At 33.4% G+C, this 19820-nt stretch overlaps 1 protein-coding gene across 1 annotated transcript in view; it reads right to left on the bottom strand.

Annotated features, from left to right (window-relative positions):
- Positions 1-10091: 10091 nt before the first annotated feature.
- Zcwpw2 (zinc finger CW-type and PWWP domain containing 2) overlaps positions 10092-19820 on the bottom strand; it is a 140234-nt gene continuing 130505 nt past the window's right edge. Inside the window, exons 8-9 of the mRNA XM_076843076.1 lie at positions 13938-14062; positions 10092-10612 (exon numbers count right to left, since the gene is read on the bottom strand). Of these exons, the coding sequence (XP_076699191.1) occupies positions 10451-10612; positions 13938-14062 (287 nt within the window). The 3' untranslated portion in view covers positions 10092-10450. The remainder of the gene's footprint in view (positions 10613-13937; positions 14063-19820) is intronic.

The following is a 19820-nucleotide window of genomic DNA, read 5'->3' as shown; positions in this document are numbered from 1 at the left end:
ACTTAGGAGGCAAAACTATTTTGATTCTAGCACTACCGTAGGTATAAAACATCCCATATGACCAGTACAAATGAAAAATGGCCACAAGAGTTGCTGGGATCCTGCTAAAGTTGTAAAATTTCTGGGGTTCAGAGGTCTATTTTTTCTTCTCATACATTTTCAGTACTTTTAACAATGTTGCTCTCTTTAACTTAGTGGATTTTCTATGTATTTCATTACAGACCATTCCATGTGTCAAAAATCACATTTTTTTAAGGTTACATTTTTCTTTCCAAATGTAAGTATTGGTACTTGGGGCATATCAGGTGGCTGAGGTATCATGTCTTGAAGATTTATAGCCAGTTTTATCCAGGTGACTAAAAGTCACTTTGCAATATTTTGTAATGTATAGCTAATCCCATTCTGACTAGAGAACTCAATAAAATCTTAGTGTAGTTTTGATTTCATTTCCCTGATTGCTAGAGAAGCAGAACAGTTTTTCATATATTTGTTGGTCATTTGTGTTTCTTCATTTGAGAAATGTCTGTTTAGATTTTTTTTCACATTTATTGATTGGATTGTTTATTTGTTAAGTTTTTTGAGTTCTGAATATATTCTGGATATTTATCTCCTGTCAGTGAACCATCTGGCAAAGATTTTCTTCCATTCTGTAGGCTTTCTCTTTACGCTTTTATATCCTTTGCTGTGCAGAGAATTTTCAATTTAATGGCATCCCAATTATTAATTCTTGGTTTTCTTTCTTTTTTAAAGACTTTCTGCATAAATCTTTTTATTGACATTTTTATATATGAAAGTGTAATGCATTACAATTCATATTACACATATAGAGCACAATTTTTCATATCTCTGGTTGTATATAAAGTATGTTCCACCAATTCGTGTCTTCATACATGTACTTTGGATAATGATGTCCATTACATTCCACCATCCATTCTAACCCCTTGCCCTCTCCCTTCACTTCCCACCCCTCTGCCCTATCTAGAGTTTGTCTGTTCCTCCCATGCTCCCCCTCCCTACCCCACTGTGATTCAGTTTCCTTATATCAGAGAAAACATTCGTCATTTGGTTTTCTAGAATTGGATAATTTAGCATTATCTTCTCTAATGCTATCCACTTACCTGCAAATGCCATAATTTTATTCTCTTTTATTGCTGAGTAATATTCTATTGTGTATATATGCCACATTTTTTTAATCCATTCATCTAGGTTGGTTCTGGGGTTTAGCTATTGTGAATTGTGCTGCTATAAATATTGAGGGGGCTGTGTCCCTGTTTTTAAGTCCTTGGGGTAGAGATAGAGGAGAGGGATAGCTGGGTCAAATGGTGGTTCCATTCCAAATTTTCCAAGGAATCTCCATACTGCTTTCCATATTGGCTGCACCAATTTGCAGTTCCACTAGCAGTGTATGAGTGTACCTTTTCCCCCATATCTCACCAGCTTTATTGTTGTCTGTCTTCATAATAACTGCCATTCTGATTGAAGTGAGATGAAATCTTAAAATAGCTTTGATTTGCATTTCTCTAATTGCTAGAGATGATGGACATTTTTTCATATATTTATTGATTGATTGCATATCCTCTTCTGAGAAGTGTTTAGATCCTTGGATCAATAAATGGGTTTTATTTCTTGAGCTTTAGGGGTCTTGTTAAGGAACTCAGTTTCAGCTGCAATAAGATAGAGTTGACCCTATATTGCTTCTAGCAATTGCATGGTTTCTGGTTTCCTAAATCTTTAATCCAGTTTGACCTGACTTTTGAGAAGGGTGAGATATGGGGACCTAGTTTCATTCTTCTACATATGGCATCCAGTTTTCCCAGCATCATTTGTTAAAAAGACTCTTTTCTCCAACATATATGTTTGGCACCTTTGTCAAGTAGCAGATGGCTGTATGTGGGTTTCTCTGTGCCTTCGATTCTGTTCCAATGGTCTTCAAGTCTATCTGGATGTCAATGCCATCTTGTTTTTGTTACTACAGCTCTGAAGTATTCTTTCAGATTAGGTATTGTGACAAGGAAAGCATTGCTTTTCTTGCTTAGTATTTCTTTGGCTTTTCTGAGTCTCTTATTCTTCCAGATGAAGGTATGGATTGTTTTTTCTAATTCTGTGTACACTGAAATCTGTATATTGCTTCGGGTAGTATAAAAGTTCCAATATTTAGATCTTCAGTTACCGAATGTCCCACTGGGAACTTGAGTCCTAATTTATATTTCCCAAACAACTTTTCTACAAATCTGAGAGATAACTACAGTTGGCTTAGTCCTAAAGAAGTATTTAGCATTTTAAAACTGCACTATGTCGGGATTTCCTTTGGGGTCCCACATAAATAATAGAGCAAGATTTAGATTGTCTAGAATTTTCAAAATTTCACTCTTGGAGAAATGAGAGAATTCCAGTCTCTTGGAAGGACCACGGATATAAATCCTAATAGTCTATAAGTATCTGAAGCAGGACTCTACCATTTGCTAGTCTCAAAAATGATGGGGTCATGGATTACTAGCCATTTGGAAGAAGCATTGGATGATGGAATGCTCTGGTTCCATCAAAAGCACTACACAATAACTGCAGGCTCATGAATGAAAGCTTCCTACAGAAGTGGCTGACTACCAAATATTTTCAATCTATTTTAGACCAATTACAATATTTGCAATTGTGCCTAGGACTATTAGTGGATAGATTTAACTGCCTATGACCCAATACCCTCCAATATAGAATCAGCAAACTCAAGGCTGTAGACAATACAGACTTAAAAGTACATGGGTGCACTTTCCTACTTATGCCACTGTTGTTGGTGATAATAAAAAGCTAAGCCATCAAAAGTATATACCCTGTCTTTAATAAAGATAGAGCTAAGTAAGCCTCTTACCACTTGAAATCCCTGCATAAATTCAGTTCCCAGCATGGGGCAAATGGGCCAAGACTTTTTGGAATATGGGTTTAATAGAGCTGGCTTTGGTGATCAACCCTCAAAGTTTGAAAGTCTAACTGGGGACTCAGTCCTTCAATAGATCCAGACCTCTCATAAGTTAACTCATAGCCTCAAGATCAGAAGAACTTGATCCAACTCATTCCAAAGAGGATCAATCAGCCATTCCTTAACCTAAGCAAACAGGAGCTCTCATTCCAACCAAAATACTTGTGCATATGTCCTGGCATATTGCCTTCTACCTTACATTATTGAACTTGGTATAAGTAGTGTAATTAGAATTTAACCTCCCTTGGTGGGCAGATGTAATTTCCTTACGATAGTTTCCTTTGGGCCAAGCAGAAGATCTAGTTATAAAATAGGGAATTGCCCAACTCTAGAGTCAGCTAATCACACACAGTACTCAGCCCCAGTCCCCCAGAATCAGGTGTGTAACCTGCTGAAATAAACATTTCAGTCCATTAGGTATAGGAGAGTCATGGCAGAGGTGGTTAGTAGATAAAAGCTCTGGAGCTAACAATTATCAGAGTCATAACTGGAATAATTTTCCATGTGATAGGACCTTATATACATTTTAAGTATGTTGATTACTTTCATGAACTTCTCCACTTTATAGATGAAAGAAAGCCTAGACTTGGAGAAGTTAAGTAACTTCCCTTGGGTCAGCCAGCTAGTAGGTGACAGAACCAACATCTGAAAGTAGGCATTCTGAATCAACAGTACCACCTATGCCCTGCTTATGTTATATAGCTTGCCTCTGACCAAGGGATATTTACAAATACGGAGCTGCCAACCAGGCATGATCATCAGCCCTGAAGACAGAGATGTTAGTCTACCGCTCCCTTATTCTTTTTCCTGGGAATATTCTACTTTGAAATTTGAAAGCTTTAATTTCACATGGATAGAGGTTCCACAGCCATGGAAATAGACTGCAGTTTCCTTTACAGAGAAAATCAATCCAAATGTTTTTTCTCAGAATCATTCTGAACTGGAAAAGAGCACAAAGACTTCATTGGAAATCTCAGACTTCTACAACTCAAATCATGGCAGAGATAAATTAAGTGTGCAAATTTCAGTCTCTTGCCTATGAAAGCTGATGTTGATGAACACTGGCTGTTCCACCAGGAGGAACTTTTTTTTTAATCTGCATTTTAGCTAACTGGTCTACTAGCTGTGGCTTTAAATCAAACACTTGAATTATAGACAAAAAATCTTTTAAATATAATTGTAGTAATTTTTATAGTTGAATCTAAGTAGTAACAAAAAATGCCATCAATAACTTCTTGAGACAGCTTGCAAGATATGATTATAAAGTCATACTGCCAAGAAAAAAAGGAAGGAGTTTCAGAAATGCTGTATAATAAGTTCAGCTATAAGAAAAAGCATAGGCCTTAGCCTTTCCTGTTTTGTTTTTTTTTTAACCACTTAGAATTAAATATGGAATGTTGTGAAACTATTCTTAGTCACTGTGGGTTTCAGAGTAGTATGGAAATGCAAGCTTTGTAAAAGAATGAATGTCTTATAATCTCTTCTGAACTCACACAGTTAGCTCAAATTTGCTATTTGTTCCATGTTTCTAATCTGCATGTACTCCTACCTCAGTAAATAGCTTTGTGAATATCAGAATCCTAAAGTTGTCCTGATTCCTGCCCTCTGTCTCATCCCTATATTCAATCTCCAAATCCTAATAGCCCACTGATGTTAATTTAGCTTGAATCTATCCACTTCTCATACAGATGGGTCTGTGCTGTGAATCTACCCACAGCAGAACCACCATAATTCAGGTTCTCAAGAAAATTTCAGAAGTAGTCTACTCAATGCTCATCTGTCCACTCCTATCCATACTGTTGCTGATGTAATTATTCCCAAAGGGTTTCTACTGTCTAAAACTCTTCAATTAGTCCCTGCAGTTTCCAGGAACATTGTAAGTTCCTTATCCTTCCTGATCTGCTCAAGTGTTGGTTTCAGTTTTTACATGCTTAGGATGTGCTTTCTCCAATTCACTACCCCCAGAAATAGAGAAACCCACAGCAGGAATTAGAGTTAGCTGTTCATACATACACATTTTGAAATGCATAGACAAGATCCAAAATGACATCTACTAAAACTGTTTTTTGGGATTCCTTAAAAATTATGTAATTTTTCCCTTTGGATATTTACCTAAGCAATTATTTTATTGTCATACAAGTTTACAGTTGTCAATAAAGAATATTATAAAATATTATCCATAGTGTAATTAGAGTAAATAAATGATAAAAAAATAAAAGCAAAACAAATATAAATTTAAAAAGGAGGGCTGGGGATGTGGGTCAAGCATTAGCGCACTCGCCTGGCATGCGTGCGGCCCAGGGTCGATCCTCAGCACCACATACAAACAAAGATGTTGTGTCTGCTGAAAACTAAAAAAATAAATATTAAAATTCTTTCTCCATCTGTCTGTCTGTCTGTCTCTCTTTGAAAAAAGAAAGAAAAAAAGGAAAGAAAATGGATGCCAGCCAAGAATACTAAAATAAGCTTCAGAATTGATGGTCAAATAAAACATTACATGATGAACAAAAGTTAAAAGAATTCACAAGTAGAAAGTCTGCACTAGAAAACGTAAAAAAGAAGAAATGAAAAATAAAAGTGAAAACCAGCAGAGGGAGCAAGAACACTAAAGAACAGTGAATCAATGGAGAAACCAATTCAAATTAAAAACCAGAAATAAATCAAAATGCCTGAGATTATAAATCATATCTCAATAATAACATTAATTGTAAAGGACATAAACTCATCAATCAAAAGACACAGAATGGTAGCCTGGATTAAAACACAAGACCAAAAACAATATGCTATTTCCGAGAGACCCACTTCTTAGGCAAAAACATCCACATGCCAAAGGATGGGAAAAATGTATCACTTACATGGACCATTTAATCAAGCAAGGATTTCCATCTTCATACTAAATAAAGTGAACCTCATGCCAAAGTTAATCAGAAAGGACAAAGAAGGATATTTCATACTGCTTAAGGGGATTATACATCAACAAGACATAGCAATTGCAAATATTTAGGCCCCAACCAATGGAGCATCTATGTATATCAAACAAATTCTTTTCCATTTCAAGAATCAAGTAGACTGCCACATAATAATACTGGGTGACTTTAACACACCAATCTCACTACTGGATAGATCTTCCAAACAAAAACTAAACAAAGAAGCTATATAATTAAATAATACAATCAATAATTTAGACTTAATGACATATATAGAATATTTCATTCATCTTTGACCAAATATACTTTCTTCTCAGCAGTACATGGATCCTTCTCCAAAATAGACAATATCTTATGCCATAAAGCAACTCTTAGCAAAAACAAACAAACAAAAAAAAAACAGAGATAATAACCCTGCATTCTATCAGATCATAATGGAATGAAATAGAAATCAATGATATATAAAAAATAGAAACTACTCTAACACCTGGAGATTAAATAATAAATAACTGAACAATGAATGAATAACAAAAGAAATCAGGGATGAAATAAAAAAATACTTAGCAGTAATTGAGAATAGTGATATAATATATCAAATCTTTGAGCCACTATGAAGATAGTGCTAAGAGGAAAGTTTATTGCATTGAGCTCATTCATTAAGAGAAAAGAAAGTCAATGAATAAGTGACCTAATATTACATCTCAAAGTTCTAGAAAAAGAAGAAATCAACACCAAAAGGAGAAGATAGGAAATAATTAAAATTAATGAAATTGAAACAAAAGAATCTCCCCAAATCAAATAAACAAAAAGTTGGTTCTTTGGGGAAAAAATCAATAAAATTGATAAACCCTTAGCCAAGCTAGCAAAGAGAAAGAGAGAAAAAACTCCAATTACTAAAATTCAGAAAGAAAAAAGAAAATATCACAATGGACACTACTGAAATACAGATGATAACCAGAAGCTATTTTGAAAATTCATATTCTAAAAAAATAGAAAATTTTGGACACTGGCAAATTTCTAGAGACATACAACCTACTCAAACTGAATTAGGAGGACACAGGAAACTTAAACAGATCAATTTCAAACAATAAAACTGAAGATACCCTCAAGCTTACCAACCAAGAAAAGCCCAGGACCAGACAAATTCTCAGGGGCATTGTACCAACTTTCAATCCATGATATAGAAAATAAATGAACACTTTAAAACACATTCTATGAAGCTAATATCACCCTGATACCAAAAGCAGACAAAGACACATCAAGGAAAAAAACTTCAGACCAATACCATATCCCTCATGAACATACATGCACAAATTTTAAATAAAATAGACAAATCACATACAAAAAATATTGAAAAGATAGACGTAAAGACAAGAATAACATGATTATTTTAATAGATGCAGAAGAAGCATCTGACAAAATATAGCACAACTTCATTTTCAAAACACTAGAAAAATTAAGGATAGTAGGAACATAGATCTATATGTAACAGTTAACTATGACAATCCAAGGCCAACATCATTCTAAATGAGAAAAATGGAAAGCATTCCCTCTACAAAATGGAACAAGACAGATGCCTTCTTTTACCATTTCTATTCAACACAGTTCTGGAAATTTTAAAAAGAGCAATTAGACAAAAGAAAGAATTTAAAGAGATGCAAATAAGAAAAGAAGAACAACTATTCCTATTTGCTGATGACATGATTCCACATTTAGAAAATCCAAAAACTCCACAAGAAAATTTCTTAAACTCATAAATGAATTAAGCAAAGTGGCAGGATATAAAATTAACACCCACAAATAAACTTCATTCCTATATGTCAGTAATAAATCCACTGAAAGAAAAAGAAAATTACTGCATTCACAATAGCTCAAAAAAATTAAAATATTTTGGGAATCAATCTAAAGAGGTGAATGACCTCTACAATGAAAACTACAGAATACCAAATAAAGAATTTAAAGAAGACCTTAGAAGGTGGACAGATCTCCCATATTCTTGGATAGGCAGAATTAATATTGTCAAAATGGCCATACTACCAAGTACTACACAGATTCAATGCAATTCCTATTAAGGTTCTGATGACATTCTTCATAGAAATAGAAAAAGCAGTCATGAAATTCATTTGGAAAAATAAGAGGCTCAGAAAAGCCAACACAATTCTCAGCATAAAAGTGAAGCTAGGAGGGACCACAGTACCAGACCTTAATTTAAACCAAAGCTATAGTAATAAAAAATGGTATAGTATTGGCACCATAGCAGCCATGAAGGCCAATGGTACAGAATAGAAGACACTGAGACAAACCCACACAATTACATTTATTTCATACTAGACAAAGATGCCATAAACATACATTGGATAAAAGATAGTCTCTTCAATAAATGGTGGTGGGGAAACAACAAATCCATATGTAATAAAATAAAATTAGACCCCTATCTCTCAACCTGTACAAAATCCAACTCAAAATGGTTTAAGGACCTAGGCATTAGTTCAGAGACCCTGTACCTACTAGAAGAAAAAGTAGGCCCAAATCTCCATCATGTTGGCTTAAAAACTGAATTCCTCAACAAGACTCTGAAAGCACAAGAATTAAAATAAAAAATCAATAAATGGGATTTTATCAAACTAAAAAGCTTCTTCACAGCAAAGGAAACAATCAAGAACATGAAAAGAGAGTCTACAGAATGGGAGAATATCTTTGCAACCTGCACCTCAGATAGAGCATTAATCTCCAAGATATATAAAGAACTCAAAAAACTTAATACAAAAAACGAAAACAAAAACAAACAAGCAAAAAACCAATAACCACTTCACAGAAAAAGAAATGCGAATAGGCAACAAATATATGAAAAAATGTTCAAAATCAATATCAATTAGAGAAATGCAAACTAAAAGAAAACAGAGATTTCATCTTACTCCAGTAAGAATGGCAATTATCAAGAATACAAGTATAAATGTTGGTGAGGATGTGGGGTAAAAAGGCACACTCTGACATTGCTGGTGGGACTGCAAATTTGTGCAACCAATATGGAAAGCAGTATGGAGTTTCCTCAGAAAACATGGAGTGGAACCACCATTTGACATAGTTATCCCACTCCTCAGCATATACCCAAACAACTTAAGATCAGCATACCATAGTAATGTGGCCACAACAATGTTCACAGCAGTTCAATTCACAATAGCTAAGCTATGGAACCAACCTAGGTGCCCTTCAATAAGTGAAAGGATGAAGAAAATGTGGTATATATACATAAAGAAATATTTTCAGCCATAAAGAAGAATGAAATTATAATATTTGCCAGAAAAGAACTGGAGACTCCCATGCTAAGGGAAATAAGCTAATCCCCTAAAACCAAAGGCTGAATGTTTTCTCTAATATGTAGATGCTGACTCAAAATAGGCTGTAGAGCAGCAGAGGGAGGATTGAAGGTTCAGCAGATTGGACAGGGGGGAATTGGGGGTATGGGAAAGATAGTAGAGTGAATCAGATATAACCTCCCTATGTTTGTATATTAATACACAACTTGTGTAACTTCACATAATATACAACCACAAGAATGGGAAGTTATACTCTATGCATGGTATGATATGTCAAAATACATTTGTTTGGCTCTCAAAACCATGGATATTTTCTAACATCATATAAACTAAAAAAGAACAAATTAAAAAAATTAAAAATCTAATTAAGTGTTTAAAAACTGGAAAATATGTAAGATATTGCATGGCAGATATTATTCATTTATACTATGCTGTTATGGGCTATATTCCTAAGTCCCAGTGTATGAGAATGTGACAGTATTAGGATATAGGGCCTTAAAGAGGTAATTTTTTTTTTAACAATGATGTACTTTTAACTTTTATATTATTGGATTTTTTTAATAGTGCATGTTTAATTTCTCTTGGTACATTTTCCCATGCTCACCTTCAGAGATACTGATTCAACAGGAAAAGTTCCAGGATTCTGTTGCTTCCAAGTTTCCTAAAGACTGTTAAATAAGCAGTTTGAGAAACCATGATGGAAATAATTGTTTCTAATATAATGAGGCTACTGACATTTTTGTCTTTTAAGAAGTCTCCAACTTTATTATACTACTATATTTTTATTATGTACTTTTATTTTATAATAGTTTAATTATAATACAAATACAAATTTTATAAATATATTAATTAGATTTGAATTATCTCTAAGAATTGTAATAGCATGGTCAGCCATTTTAGTACTTTGCCATACTTGAATAAATGACCTAAATAAGCATTGTAAAGTGTGTATTTATGAGGTAAGTTCCATAAACCATTTTGTAAATAAGGCAAACAAAATATCTACAAATAAGAAAATAAGGCTTTTCTTTAATTTAAAAATTCTAACTCTAACTTCAATACAATTTGTTTGGCTCTCAAAACTATGGATATTTTCAAAATTTAAAGTACAAAGTTGTCATAAATATCAACTTTTGTATATAATGTATACCTATTTTACCAAACATTTTTAAATTTCTGGCTTCAGAAAAATACCAATGTTTTCCCAATTAACTTCTGAAAATATGCATAACACCCTAAAATTCAGACATCAAGGCATCTATTTCTTTAAACTTATTAGTTATATTCTCAATACATTCTCCAGCTCTTAATTTCATTCCATCAATTACAAGATAGTCCTCTTCATGTTGATTTTGAAATGGGCTGCCTGCAGGAGCTTCAGGGATGCCTTTAGATAACTGTGAAAACAACCATATAAATCATCAGAACCATATCATATTTACTTGATTACTTGAATAAAATATAAAGTAGTGGTAATTCCTCAAGTCACAGCAGTGTATAAAGTTTTCTTTATTGGAGGTCAAATAATGATTCTTATATACAGTATAATGTATAGTAAATATGTTTCCATAGAAGTAAATTATTATTTAGGTTCTGTCTCTATTTCTCAACATTATCCATTTTTACTTTTAATTTTATGATTTGGAAAAAATAATTTTATTTTGTCTTAGTTTTCTATATTATCTTATTTTAAAAATCATTATAGAGAATACAGATTAAAACTGTTTTAGACAAATTTTCTGCCACTATCTTCTCATAAGCTATGTGTACTCTAGTTTAGTGTGGAAGGGGACTGACTTGTGAAAACAATTTATTTGTGCACAAGCACATACACACATGAAGTCCATAACTTCAATGCTCATTAAGGATATGGCTAATTTCTCATTCAATTCAAAGTTGAAAAAAGCACATGTAGTTCATAAGAGTATTTTAATATTTAAAAATGTACCATTTATTCCAAATTATTATGTAGTAAATGGTCTTATTTGTATATGGATTATCCAATTTGTGAATTATTCTAATATATATATAAAAACCTGCAGTTAATTTCTTCCCTTTGCTTACCAAGTCAGGGCATGTCAACCAGTGTTAATATTAGCTAAAGAAAAACATAATTAGGAAGTGACTCTACTGAGGAAAATAATCTTATAAAGCATTTCAATGACAAATAGAAAAGTGTTTTGATTATCCATGTGTGTATGCTTTTTTCCACATTGTGACTCTCATCTGTTGGTGTAAATGCTTGAGAGTAATCAAATTGAAATCTCACAGGTGAAATGAATGATGAAAATATCATTAACGTTACAACTTTGAAAATAGCTCATATAATATCTTCTAAGAGAATCAACAGGCTCAGGACTTTAAAATTATCAGGTGGCTCTTCTTGGCATTTTTAGCTTGAGAGACTACTTTCTTCTTAAAACCAAAATAAAATCCTGTTTTAAGTGTGAAATTCCCTTTGGAAGGCATATTAATTCTTTGTAATAACCAAAAGTAAAAAAAATGAAATCCTAGAAGTGATCATTTCTTTAATTTTACACTGGAAACTGTTTCAGTTTTGATATTCAGATTCATTGCTATTCTCCTCATTTAAAAGTGAACAAGGCCCTAAATATTCTGAACCTGGCATGAATGTCAGACTTAGGAAGCTCAGTGTGCACAGTGGCTTTAAACTAGTCAGCAGGAGGCACTCACCTGCCTGCCAGCAAGTTAAAATAATTAATTTTTATAATTCATAAATGCCTTTTGAAAGAGTAAAATAATACAAGAATCTAAAACAAAGAGCAAGCTCCTGCCTAGTGGTGAATTAAAACTATGTATTTTACCTTAAGAAATAAAATCAGAAGTAATTTTCTGTTTTATCAAGTTACTAGTTATAATGCCAAAATAGAAGCCATTTCTATGACTATAAAAGCTCCAGGACATCACTATAAAAATTAACCAAGCTGTATTTTTGAAAAGACAGGCTGCCTAGAATGGACAAAACAAAAAACAAAAAAATAAACCACACACACACACAAAAACCTACACAAAACCATATGGTATTCAAACAAGGCATATAACTGCTAAAAAAGAATAATTTGTATATTAATTATATGTATATAAAATGCATGTCACCAATCTATAGATATTTTTCTACAAAGGGTAAGATCCATCTATAGAAAACAATATTTTTTTTTAATGAAAGGAACCCTTCATTGGAAAAATGGCATTTATAACCTATGCAGATTCAGGCAAAAGTTGCCATTGCTGGTGCTGATTAAGAAAACTTACCATGATTTACAACTCAGTAGGAGTTGATACTAATTTTCTTCTCTTAATACATTTATCTTATTAACAAATTCTATAAATTTTGTAAATTTCTAACTCAGTAAAGGAGGTGCTAAAGACTCATCCTTACATATATTGACAATCTAAATGAAATCATGCAACTGAATAGTCTGCCGAAGTATGTAAACCATTTAGAAATGGTCCTAAATCCAACTATTTCTGCATCTGAAAACAATAAGATTTCAGGGTAGGTAGTTTCTCAGGGTAAGAATGTGGGAAAATAAAAGTGATGTAAGAAAATTTTAGGGGCTGGGGTTGTGGCTCAAGCGGTAGCGCGCTTGCCTGGCATGAGTGCAGCCTGGGTTCGATCCTCAGCACCACATACAAACAAAGATGTTGCGTCTGCTGAAAACTAAAAAATAAATATTAAAAAAATTCTCTCTTTCAAAACAAAGAAAATTTTAGCATTTATGTTCTTTATAAACTGCTATTGCCAATTCTCATCTATAATAGTTAACCTGAGGTATCTGATGTTATGTCAAGCGCTTTTCCCAGTTTACCTTATTTAATCCCTAAAACAATCCTGAGGCAGGTGGAAAACAACTTTGCTAAATTTCAAAAGTCATTAATGATAAAACCAGGACCAGGAAAACAGGCATTATATAAGAGAATGAGGCTCAATATGTTCTCTTGACTGCAGATACACCATATATCTGAAAGAATGAATGAACTTTAAGATACAAAACTCTGTACTGTCATTTTTCTTTCTTACTATTTAGGGTACAACTGTATGCCTGGTGGGAGTCTACCATATGGCTTTTTTTTTTTCTCATTGCTACTTTGTATTAATAGCCTGGGTCTTATATCACAAGCCCTCATTTTAGTTGCAGGCATTAAATAAAGTAAGCACATGTGGCCTAAGCCCAACATAACTGTCCAAAATGTAGGGGGTTATGGAGCATAAACCAAGATATAAAAGGTGAAACTTATTCCAATCAAAGATTCTACCTCCACTGTTACTAATGAGGTTTTTCTGTTATAGAGGTCATCCTGGTGCATGATCTGGACAGGGCAGATTTCCCGGTAAGTTGCTACCCTTTTCTAGTGTGCTGCTGTTATCCTGGCCCCTTCCAATTGAAAAGATCAGAAGCAGGGGAGAGGTCTTTCTGAGTGAACTACACCTATAGCGAACCTCTTCCATCTTTCTTCATTACAACCACAAAGATCTCAAATTACTTCTCTACTTAAACACAGATATCTTTCCCAAAACTGATAGATGTATTCTGATTTCTCAACAGGCAACTACTTTACAATTCACTTCATGATAACCAAGAGCTCAAATTTCAGATGTGAAATAGGCATTTTGTATAATCGAAATGTACAATCAGAAACAATTCTGCATTTAAAAAACTTGAAGTTGCTATTTAGGCCTGATAATAACTTCAATACTACCTTTTTTCTTGCATTAATTTCTTCTCCACATTCTTCTTCAGACTCATCAGGTATTGCTGTGGGCTCTAGGGCTTGCTGTAGCATTTGCTCCAGCTCTTTTAGTAAAACTTCTGTCTCAGAAACAACTAAAGGAATATCATTAACATATCAAATATGCTGCACCTCTTAATTAATTTGATATAATTGATAATCTTAGCCACCAGGAAAAGAGAAATCTTCTAAATGGTACAAGATTTAAAAAATTAAATATTTCATGTAATTTGTACATATGATTTTGCTTGATCCAAAATTATTATTATTATTATGGATTTGCGAACTTTTATAATTGTTCTTTGAAAAACACAGGCAATATTCTTGCTATGTATATACCACAAAATATCTCTGAAGTATAAAATGCTCACCCGAGTTGTGTTGTTTTTTTTTTAATTAGGAAATCAGGGCACCAAACTAAATTACTTTTATTATAGAGAATAAGTAGCTAAATTTTTCTGTAAGAGCCAGAGAACAAACATTTCAAACTTTTTGGTTAGACTGATCTCTATGACAACTACACAACTGTGTTGTAGGGCAAACTGTAGACATGCACTTAAGGAAATTAGAATGGCTATATTCCAATAAAATTTTATTAACAAAAACAGTTAGCAACTGGTTGCCAATCTATTTAAACTATTATTCAAAAGGAGAACCCTGTGTTTAAATAGCTAGGCTGAACATAGATTTGTCTGTTTTTAACCCAAATAGCAACATATCTTAATTTCCTAAATGATTTAATAAATAAAATACTGCATTTACAAGAAGCACTTTTTTCATTACTGTGACATAAAAATTTAAGTAGGCAAAATTCAATTAGATTCTTCATGTGACCTTGCTGAGATAAAACAATATCCTCACCAAAGATAAAGAAACCTGGTATAACTCTATAGAATCAAGTTCTGATCAACAATATGCATTTGAATTCTTGACTTAAACAATACAATCATTTGTTTTGATATAGGATCTTATTGAATCAAAGACCAAAAAAAGTAAGCCATGTGTGGCCTGCTGCCCTACACCACAGACATATGGAGAATCTGAGAAGCTCTTCCATAGACAATATAATTTGGAGGGAAAGGCCATGAGTACATGCCCCTTCTTCACTTTGATTATTAAAAGCTGACATATAACATATAACCTCCTCTTATTTTGGCAGGTCACCAAAAATCACACCAGCTACAGCAGCTGAAAGTTCATGGAACATGAAAATGTACTCAGGCAGGACATAATAAAGTTAAGTTTCAAAAGTGCTAAAACAGTTATTAAAAATAGTGTGAAATGAAATTATGGAAAGTTATCAAATTGCATGTTTCCAAAAAAAGAGAATGAACAGCAAATGTGAGAGGCAGAAGGCAAAATAAATGCTCTCAGTTGTTATTACAGTACTGGAAAAACAATTTCAGTTTACACTTTTTGCACTATAGGTTCTGTCTACAAAAGTGATTTTTCGGAGGCCAGACACAGTGGCACATGCCTGTAATCCCAGCAGCTCAGGAGCCTGAGTCAGGAGGATCCTGAGTTCAAAGCCAGTCTCAGCAAAAGTAAGGTGCTAAGCAACTCAGTGAGACCCTGTGTCTAAATAAAATATAAAATAGGGCTGGGGATGTGGCTCAATGGTTTAGTGCCCCTGAGTTCAATCCCCAGCACCAAAAAAAAAAAAAAAAAAAAAAAAAAAAAAGAAAAGAAAAGAAAAGATTTTTTGGTCAATATTTACTGCTTATCCTAAGCACTTTATATTTATATTCAATCAACAAATATTTACTATGTACCTACTAGGGACCAGGAACTCCACAGATATAGAATTCCTGACCATACTCTCTTTCCAGGTAATCTTTGGTTTTCTCAAGGAAAAGCTCACTCTAGGGAAGCTTTATTAATGTAGAATGATAAACCATTCCACACTATAGAATATATTCTCATATTTAAAAAACAAAACAAACAAAAATTGCAATTAAAATGTTAGTTGTATCCAAATAGATGTGTTCTGCAGCTATTGCTAAAGACTAAGAACACAGATAATAGAATGCTCCATTCTAGAACAGTGAAATTAAAAATTCAAAATGTATAAGAGTCAGTTGGAGAATATATTAAAGAAAAAGGATACAATTCTATGTCTATTGAATTAGAATTTTCTAGAGAAATATAGGTTTTTGTTGAAGCACTTTTAATGAAATCAACCCTCATATTTTGATAGATTTCTTATTAGTAACCTCTTACTTAACAGATAACTACTTGTGGCTATCTTATCTTTACACCAATTTCCCAGTACTACTCACAAATGTTGTGTTTTCCTACTTTAGATTCTGAGTCTATGGAAACTGACACTGAAATTTAAAGAACTGTTGAGAAGATGAATTTTGAGCTATGCTGTAAAGGAAAAATGGCAAACAAACATCTTTATATTTCTTACATTAGGCTAAAATACATCAATTTATGATAATTAATGTCATCGCCAAATGGCATTGTAATCTCTCTGTTTTCAAGTGATCTGGAAAAATATAGTGCCTTTTGATCAGAAGGTAGACAAATAATGAAGGATTTCATAAATCAACTAGTGTTCATAACACTAACTCGACTGATGTCAAATTCTGTTTCCAGAGGAATGGGAGGCTTGCTTTACTAAACACTTATTCTTACATTGTAAGCTAAAGTTCAAAACTAATTCTCAAAAAATAGCAGTTGCTGTAATCTACAAACTAGGTTATCAAAACTGGTCAATGATACCCTCCAAAAGGTAGAGACAAAATAAAAACCTTTGCTGATTGCATGACCAATCATCTCCTATCAATACTGATTTTACTGTAGTTTCACTGACTTGCTTTTATTTGTTGTTGAGAGTAAAGTGGTAACATTATAGCTACTCTGTCACTCAAAGAAAGGAGTCCGGGGGGTTGGATAGAGAGACCAAAGGAGATATCTCTAATTCTAAAGCTGACATCTGGCTTTTAAAAATCAGTGTGTGTAAAATAAATCCATTCCTGATAAGAAATAAATCACTGTCTGAAAAATCAGTCAGTATTTTAAAAACTTTCAAGTGTATACTTAGGGAGTTTTTTTTTTAAACTCTATTTCTTTAATAAATGTTTACAGAAAATATCTTTCCTTATTTATAAACTATGGGTTGAGTTACCCCAAAGCTTGTATTTAAAAAAAAATTAATTTGCAGAGGTATTTCATTGTTTAAATTATGTAAGCACCTAATAAAGGAAGCAGGTGAGGAGTAGTATTTTGTTTTGAAGTAGCCACAAATATTCATACACAAACACACACACACACACACACACACACACACACACACACGAACGAATAAAATACAGACTGAGTTGGATTCGATTCTCAGCACCACAAAAAATAAAATAAAGATATTATGTCCACTGAAAACTAAACAATAAATATTAAAAAATTCTCTCCTCTCGCTCCCTCTCTCTCCCCACCCCCTCTCTCTCTGAAAAAAAAAATAACAGATCACTATACAAACTGAAATAGGAGGTATGGTACAATTTGGGAAAGCGGGATGAGGGGAATGAGGGCCAACACCACTTTTGGCTTAGAAGTTAAAAATGTTAAACCAAGAGTTGGTAGGCAAAGTGTATCATGAGTAGCATAATAACCTTTTTCCTTGTCACTCTGTCTAAATCCTGAACTTAGGCCCCGAAGCCTTTCATGCTCTTTCTAGCTTATCCCGTAAGCCAAACCTTTCCTATATTAGCCATCCTCTTCCAAGATTATTTATATCAAGTGACTAATTAAATAATTAATGTTAATAGGTTATTAGTTGGCTCTTAATAATATATTTACTCAAACTTTTAAAGATCTACCGATTCAATAGAAAAAAATGAAATAACAAACAACAATAAATAAAAAGCTAAAAGAAATAAAATCAAATAAGGAAAATATGAAAGGCAATAATGAAAAAAACATGCTCAGACCAACTATAATTGCTGCACCAAAACCTCCATGAATTTAGTTTTAAAATTTCTTATAATCATCAGGTGTGGTGATATACACAATCTCAGCAGCTTAGGAGACAGAGGCAGTCAAATTCAAAGCCAGCCTCAGCAATTTGGCAAGGCCCTAAACAAATTAGCACAATAAAATATAAAATTGTCTCAAAATAAAATATAAAAAGGGCTGGGGATATTGACCAGTGGTTAAGCACCCTGGGTTCAATCCCTGGTCCTACTACTACTAATAATAATAATAACAACAACAACAACAACAACAATAATTCCTCATAATCTAAGCTACCAAGGAAATAGCTACACACTTTCATTTATTTATTTTACTAAGCTAGGTGTCTTTGGAAAAGTCATATGACCTATTAAGTGCCTTACTTTCCCAATCAACAAAATGGAAGGTAATGTAATATCCACTTTACCTAATATAAATCTTGCATGGATTAAATATACAAAAGTATATGAAATATTTAGAACAGTAAGGAGATACAGTAATTTTTATAGGTGCTGGTCATCATCATTATTATTGCTAGAACCATATCTTCAAGATAGATGGTTTTTCTTATTCCTAAAAACTGAAAACAATGAGTTATAGGGAATAATGAAAATGTAATAGGAAATTATATTGATGCTACCATAATTATTCCTACAGGAATTGTCCCCAAAATGCAGACATGCTTCACTAATAGTATTTCTTAGATAAATCTATATAGACATGGGCATATAGTTTAAATTATTTAATGATCTCTCAGCTTTTTCTATTAATTTCCAAAAAACAAATCTTATCTTCATTGGATAAGAGAGCTCTTGCTGCATCTCTTTTTCACAGATGAGGAAACTGATACCTGGAGAGATAAAGTAGCTGTACTTAATTACCCCTTGTCCTAATCCCTAACTCAGGGCGGTGCAGAGAGAAAGAGAAAGAAGGAGAGAGGAAGAAAGAGAGGGAGGATGGAGAGAGGTAAAGAGAAACCGTCTGTGGAGCAGAAAGCTCACCCAGGAAAAGAAAATCTGGTGTAGGAAACAAATGGGAAACTTTAACATCTGGTTATATAAGGAAATTGGTTTAAAGAAGTAGGGCAGTGATTCAAGAACAAAGCACAATTTTCTTCTGTCATTTGATGCAGGACTGACCCTATCTTAAACTACAAAGAAATAAGAGATATCAGGTTTGAATTGAGGGAATCCACAGAAATTGGGTAGGATTTTTTTTTTTTTTAAATGAGGAATCTTAAACTTGAAAAAGATTTCACTTTTTTTCTGGGAGTCAGCTCTTAGAAAGAATACAGTACACTAGATATTCCTGCTCCCTATAGTTCATGATGGGATGAAGAAATAAAACACGGATTAGGTTAGTTGATTTAGCAAATAACCATACAGAATATGAGATTCCTGGAGGGGTTTCCCTCTACCTGGATAACTAATGGGAAATATTCATCCATTATTTCTAGTCAATGGCCTCCTGGCTAGAAATGACTTCTGTAGTATCCTATAGTATGTGAGCTGGAGGGGAGAAGGATGCTGGTTTTGGAGCCCTCAGCCATAGTGCCTAGATCTCCAACTGGGAAATCAGCTCAGAGATAAGCAAACTTTTGCTTTTCTACAGGAATATATGAACTGATCATGTGAGGCAAAGGGAGGAAAGAGCTAAGAAAAGTCATCTCAATTAGTGTGAAGACAGCAGCAGGTTAAGTTGGAAAAGAAAAAACAGAATTTTTTGCGATTTAGAAGAGGAACAAAAGGATTTAAAAAATCCTTCTGCCTGTGTTATACTCTTTTAATGAGAAATAAGTGGCTTATTTAGCCAATTGAAATGCAAGGCCATAGGATATGGGGGTAGCTTTAAGGAGAGAGGGCCTATAGCATCTGTAACTCCTCTGGGTTTAATGGGCTT

The sequence above is a fragment of the Callospermophilus lateralis genome, chromosome 1, assembly GCF_048772815.1.
Source record: "Callospermophilus lateralis isolate mCalLat2 chromosome 1, mCalLat2.hap1, whole genome shotgun sequence".
Classification (NCBI taxonomy): domain Eukaryota; kingdom Metazoa; phylum Chordata; class Mammalia; order Rodentia; family Sciuridae; genus Callospermophilus; species Callospermophilus lateralis.
The sequence above is the reverse complement of the archived record's forward strand: the minus strand, read 5'-3'. Positions and strand labels throughout refer to the sequence as shown.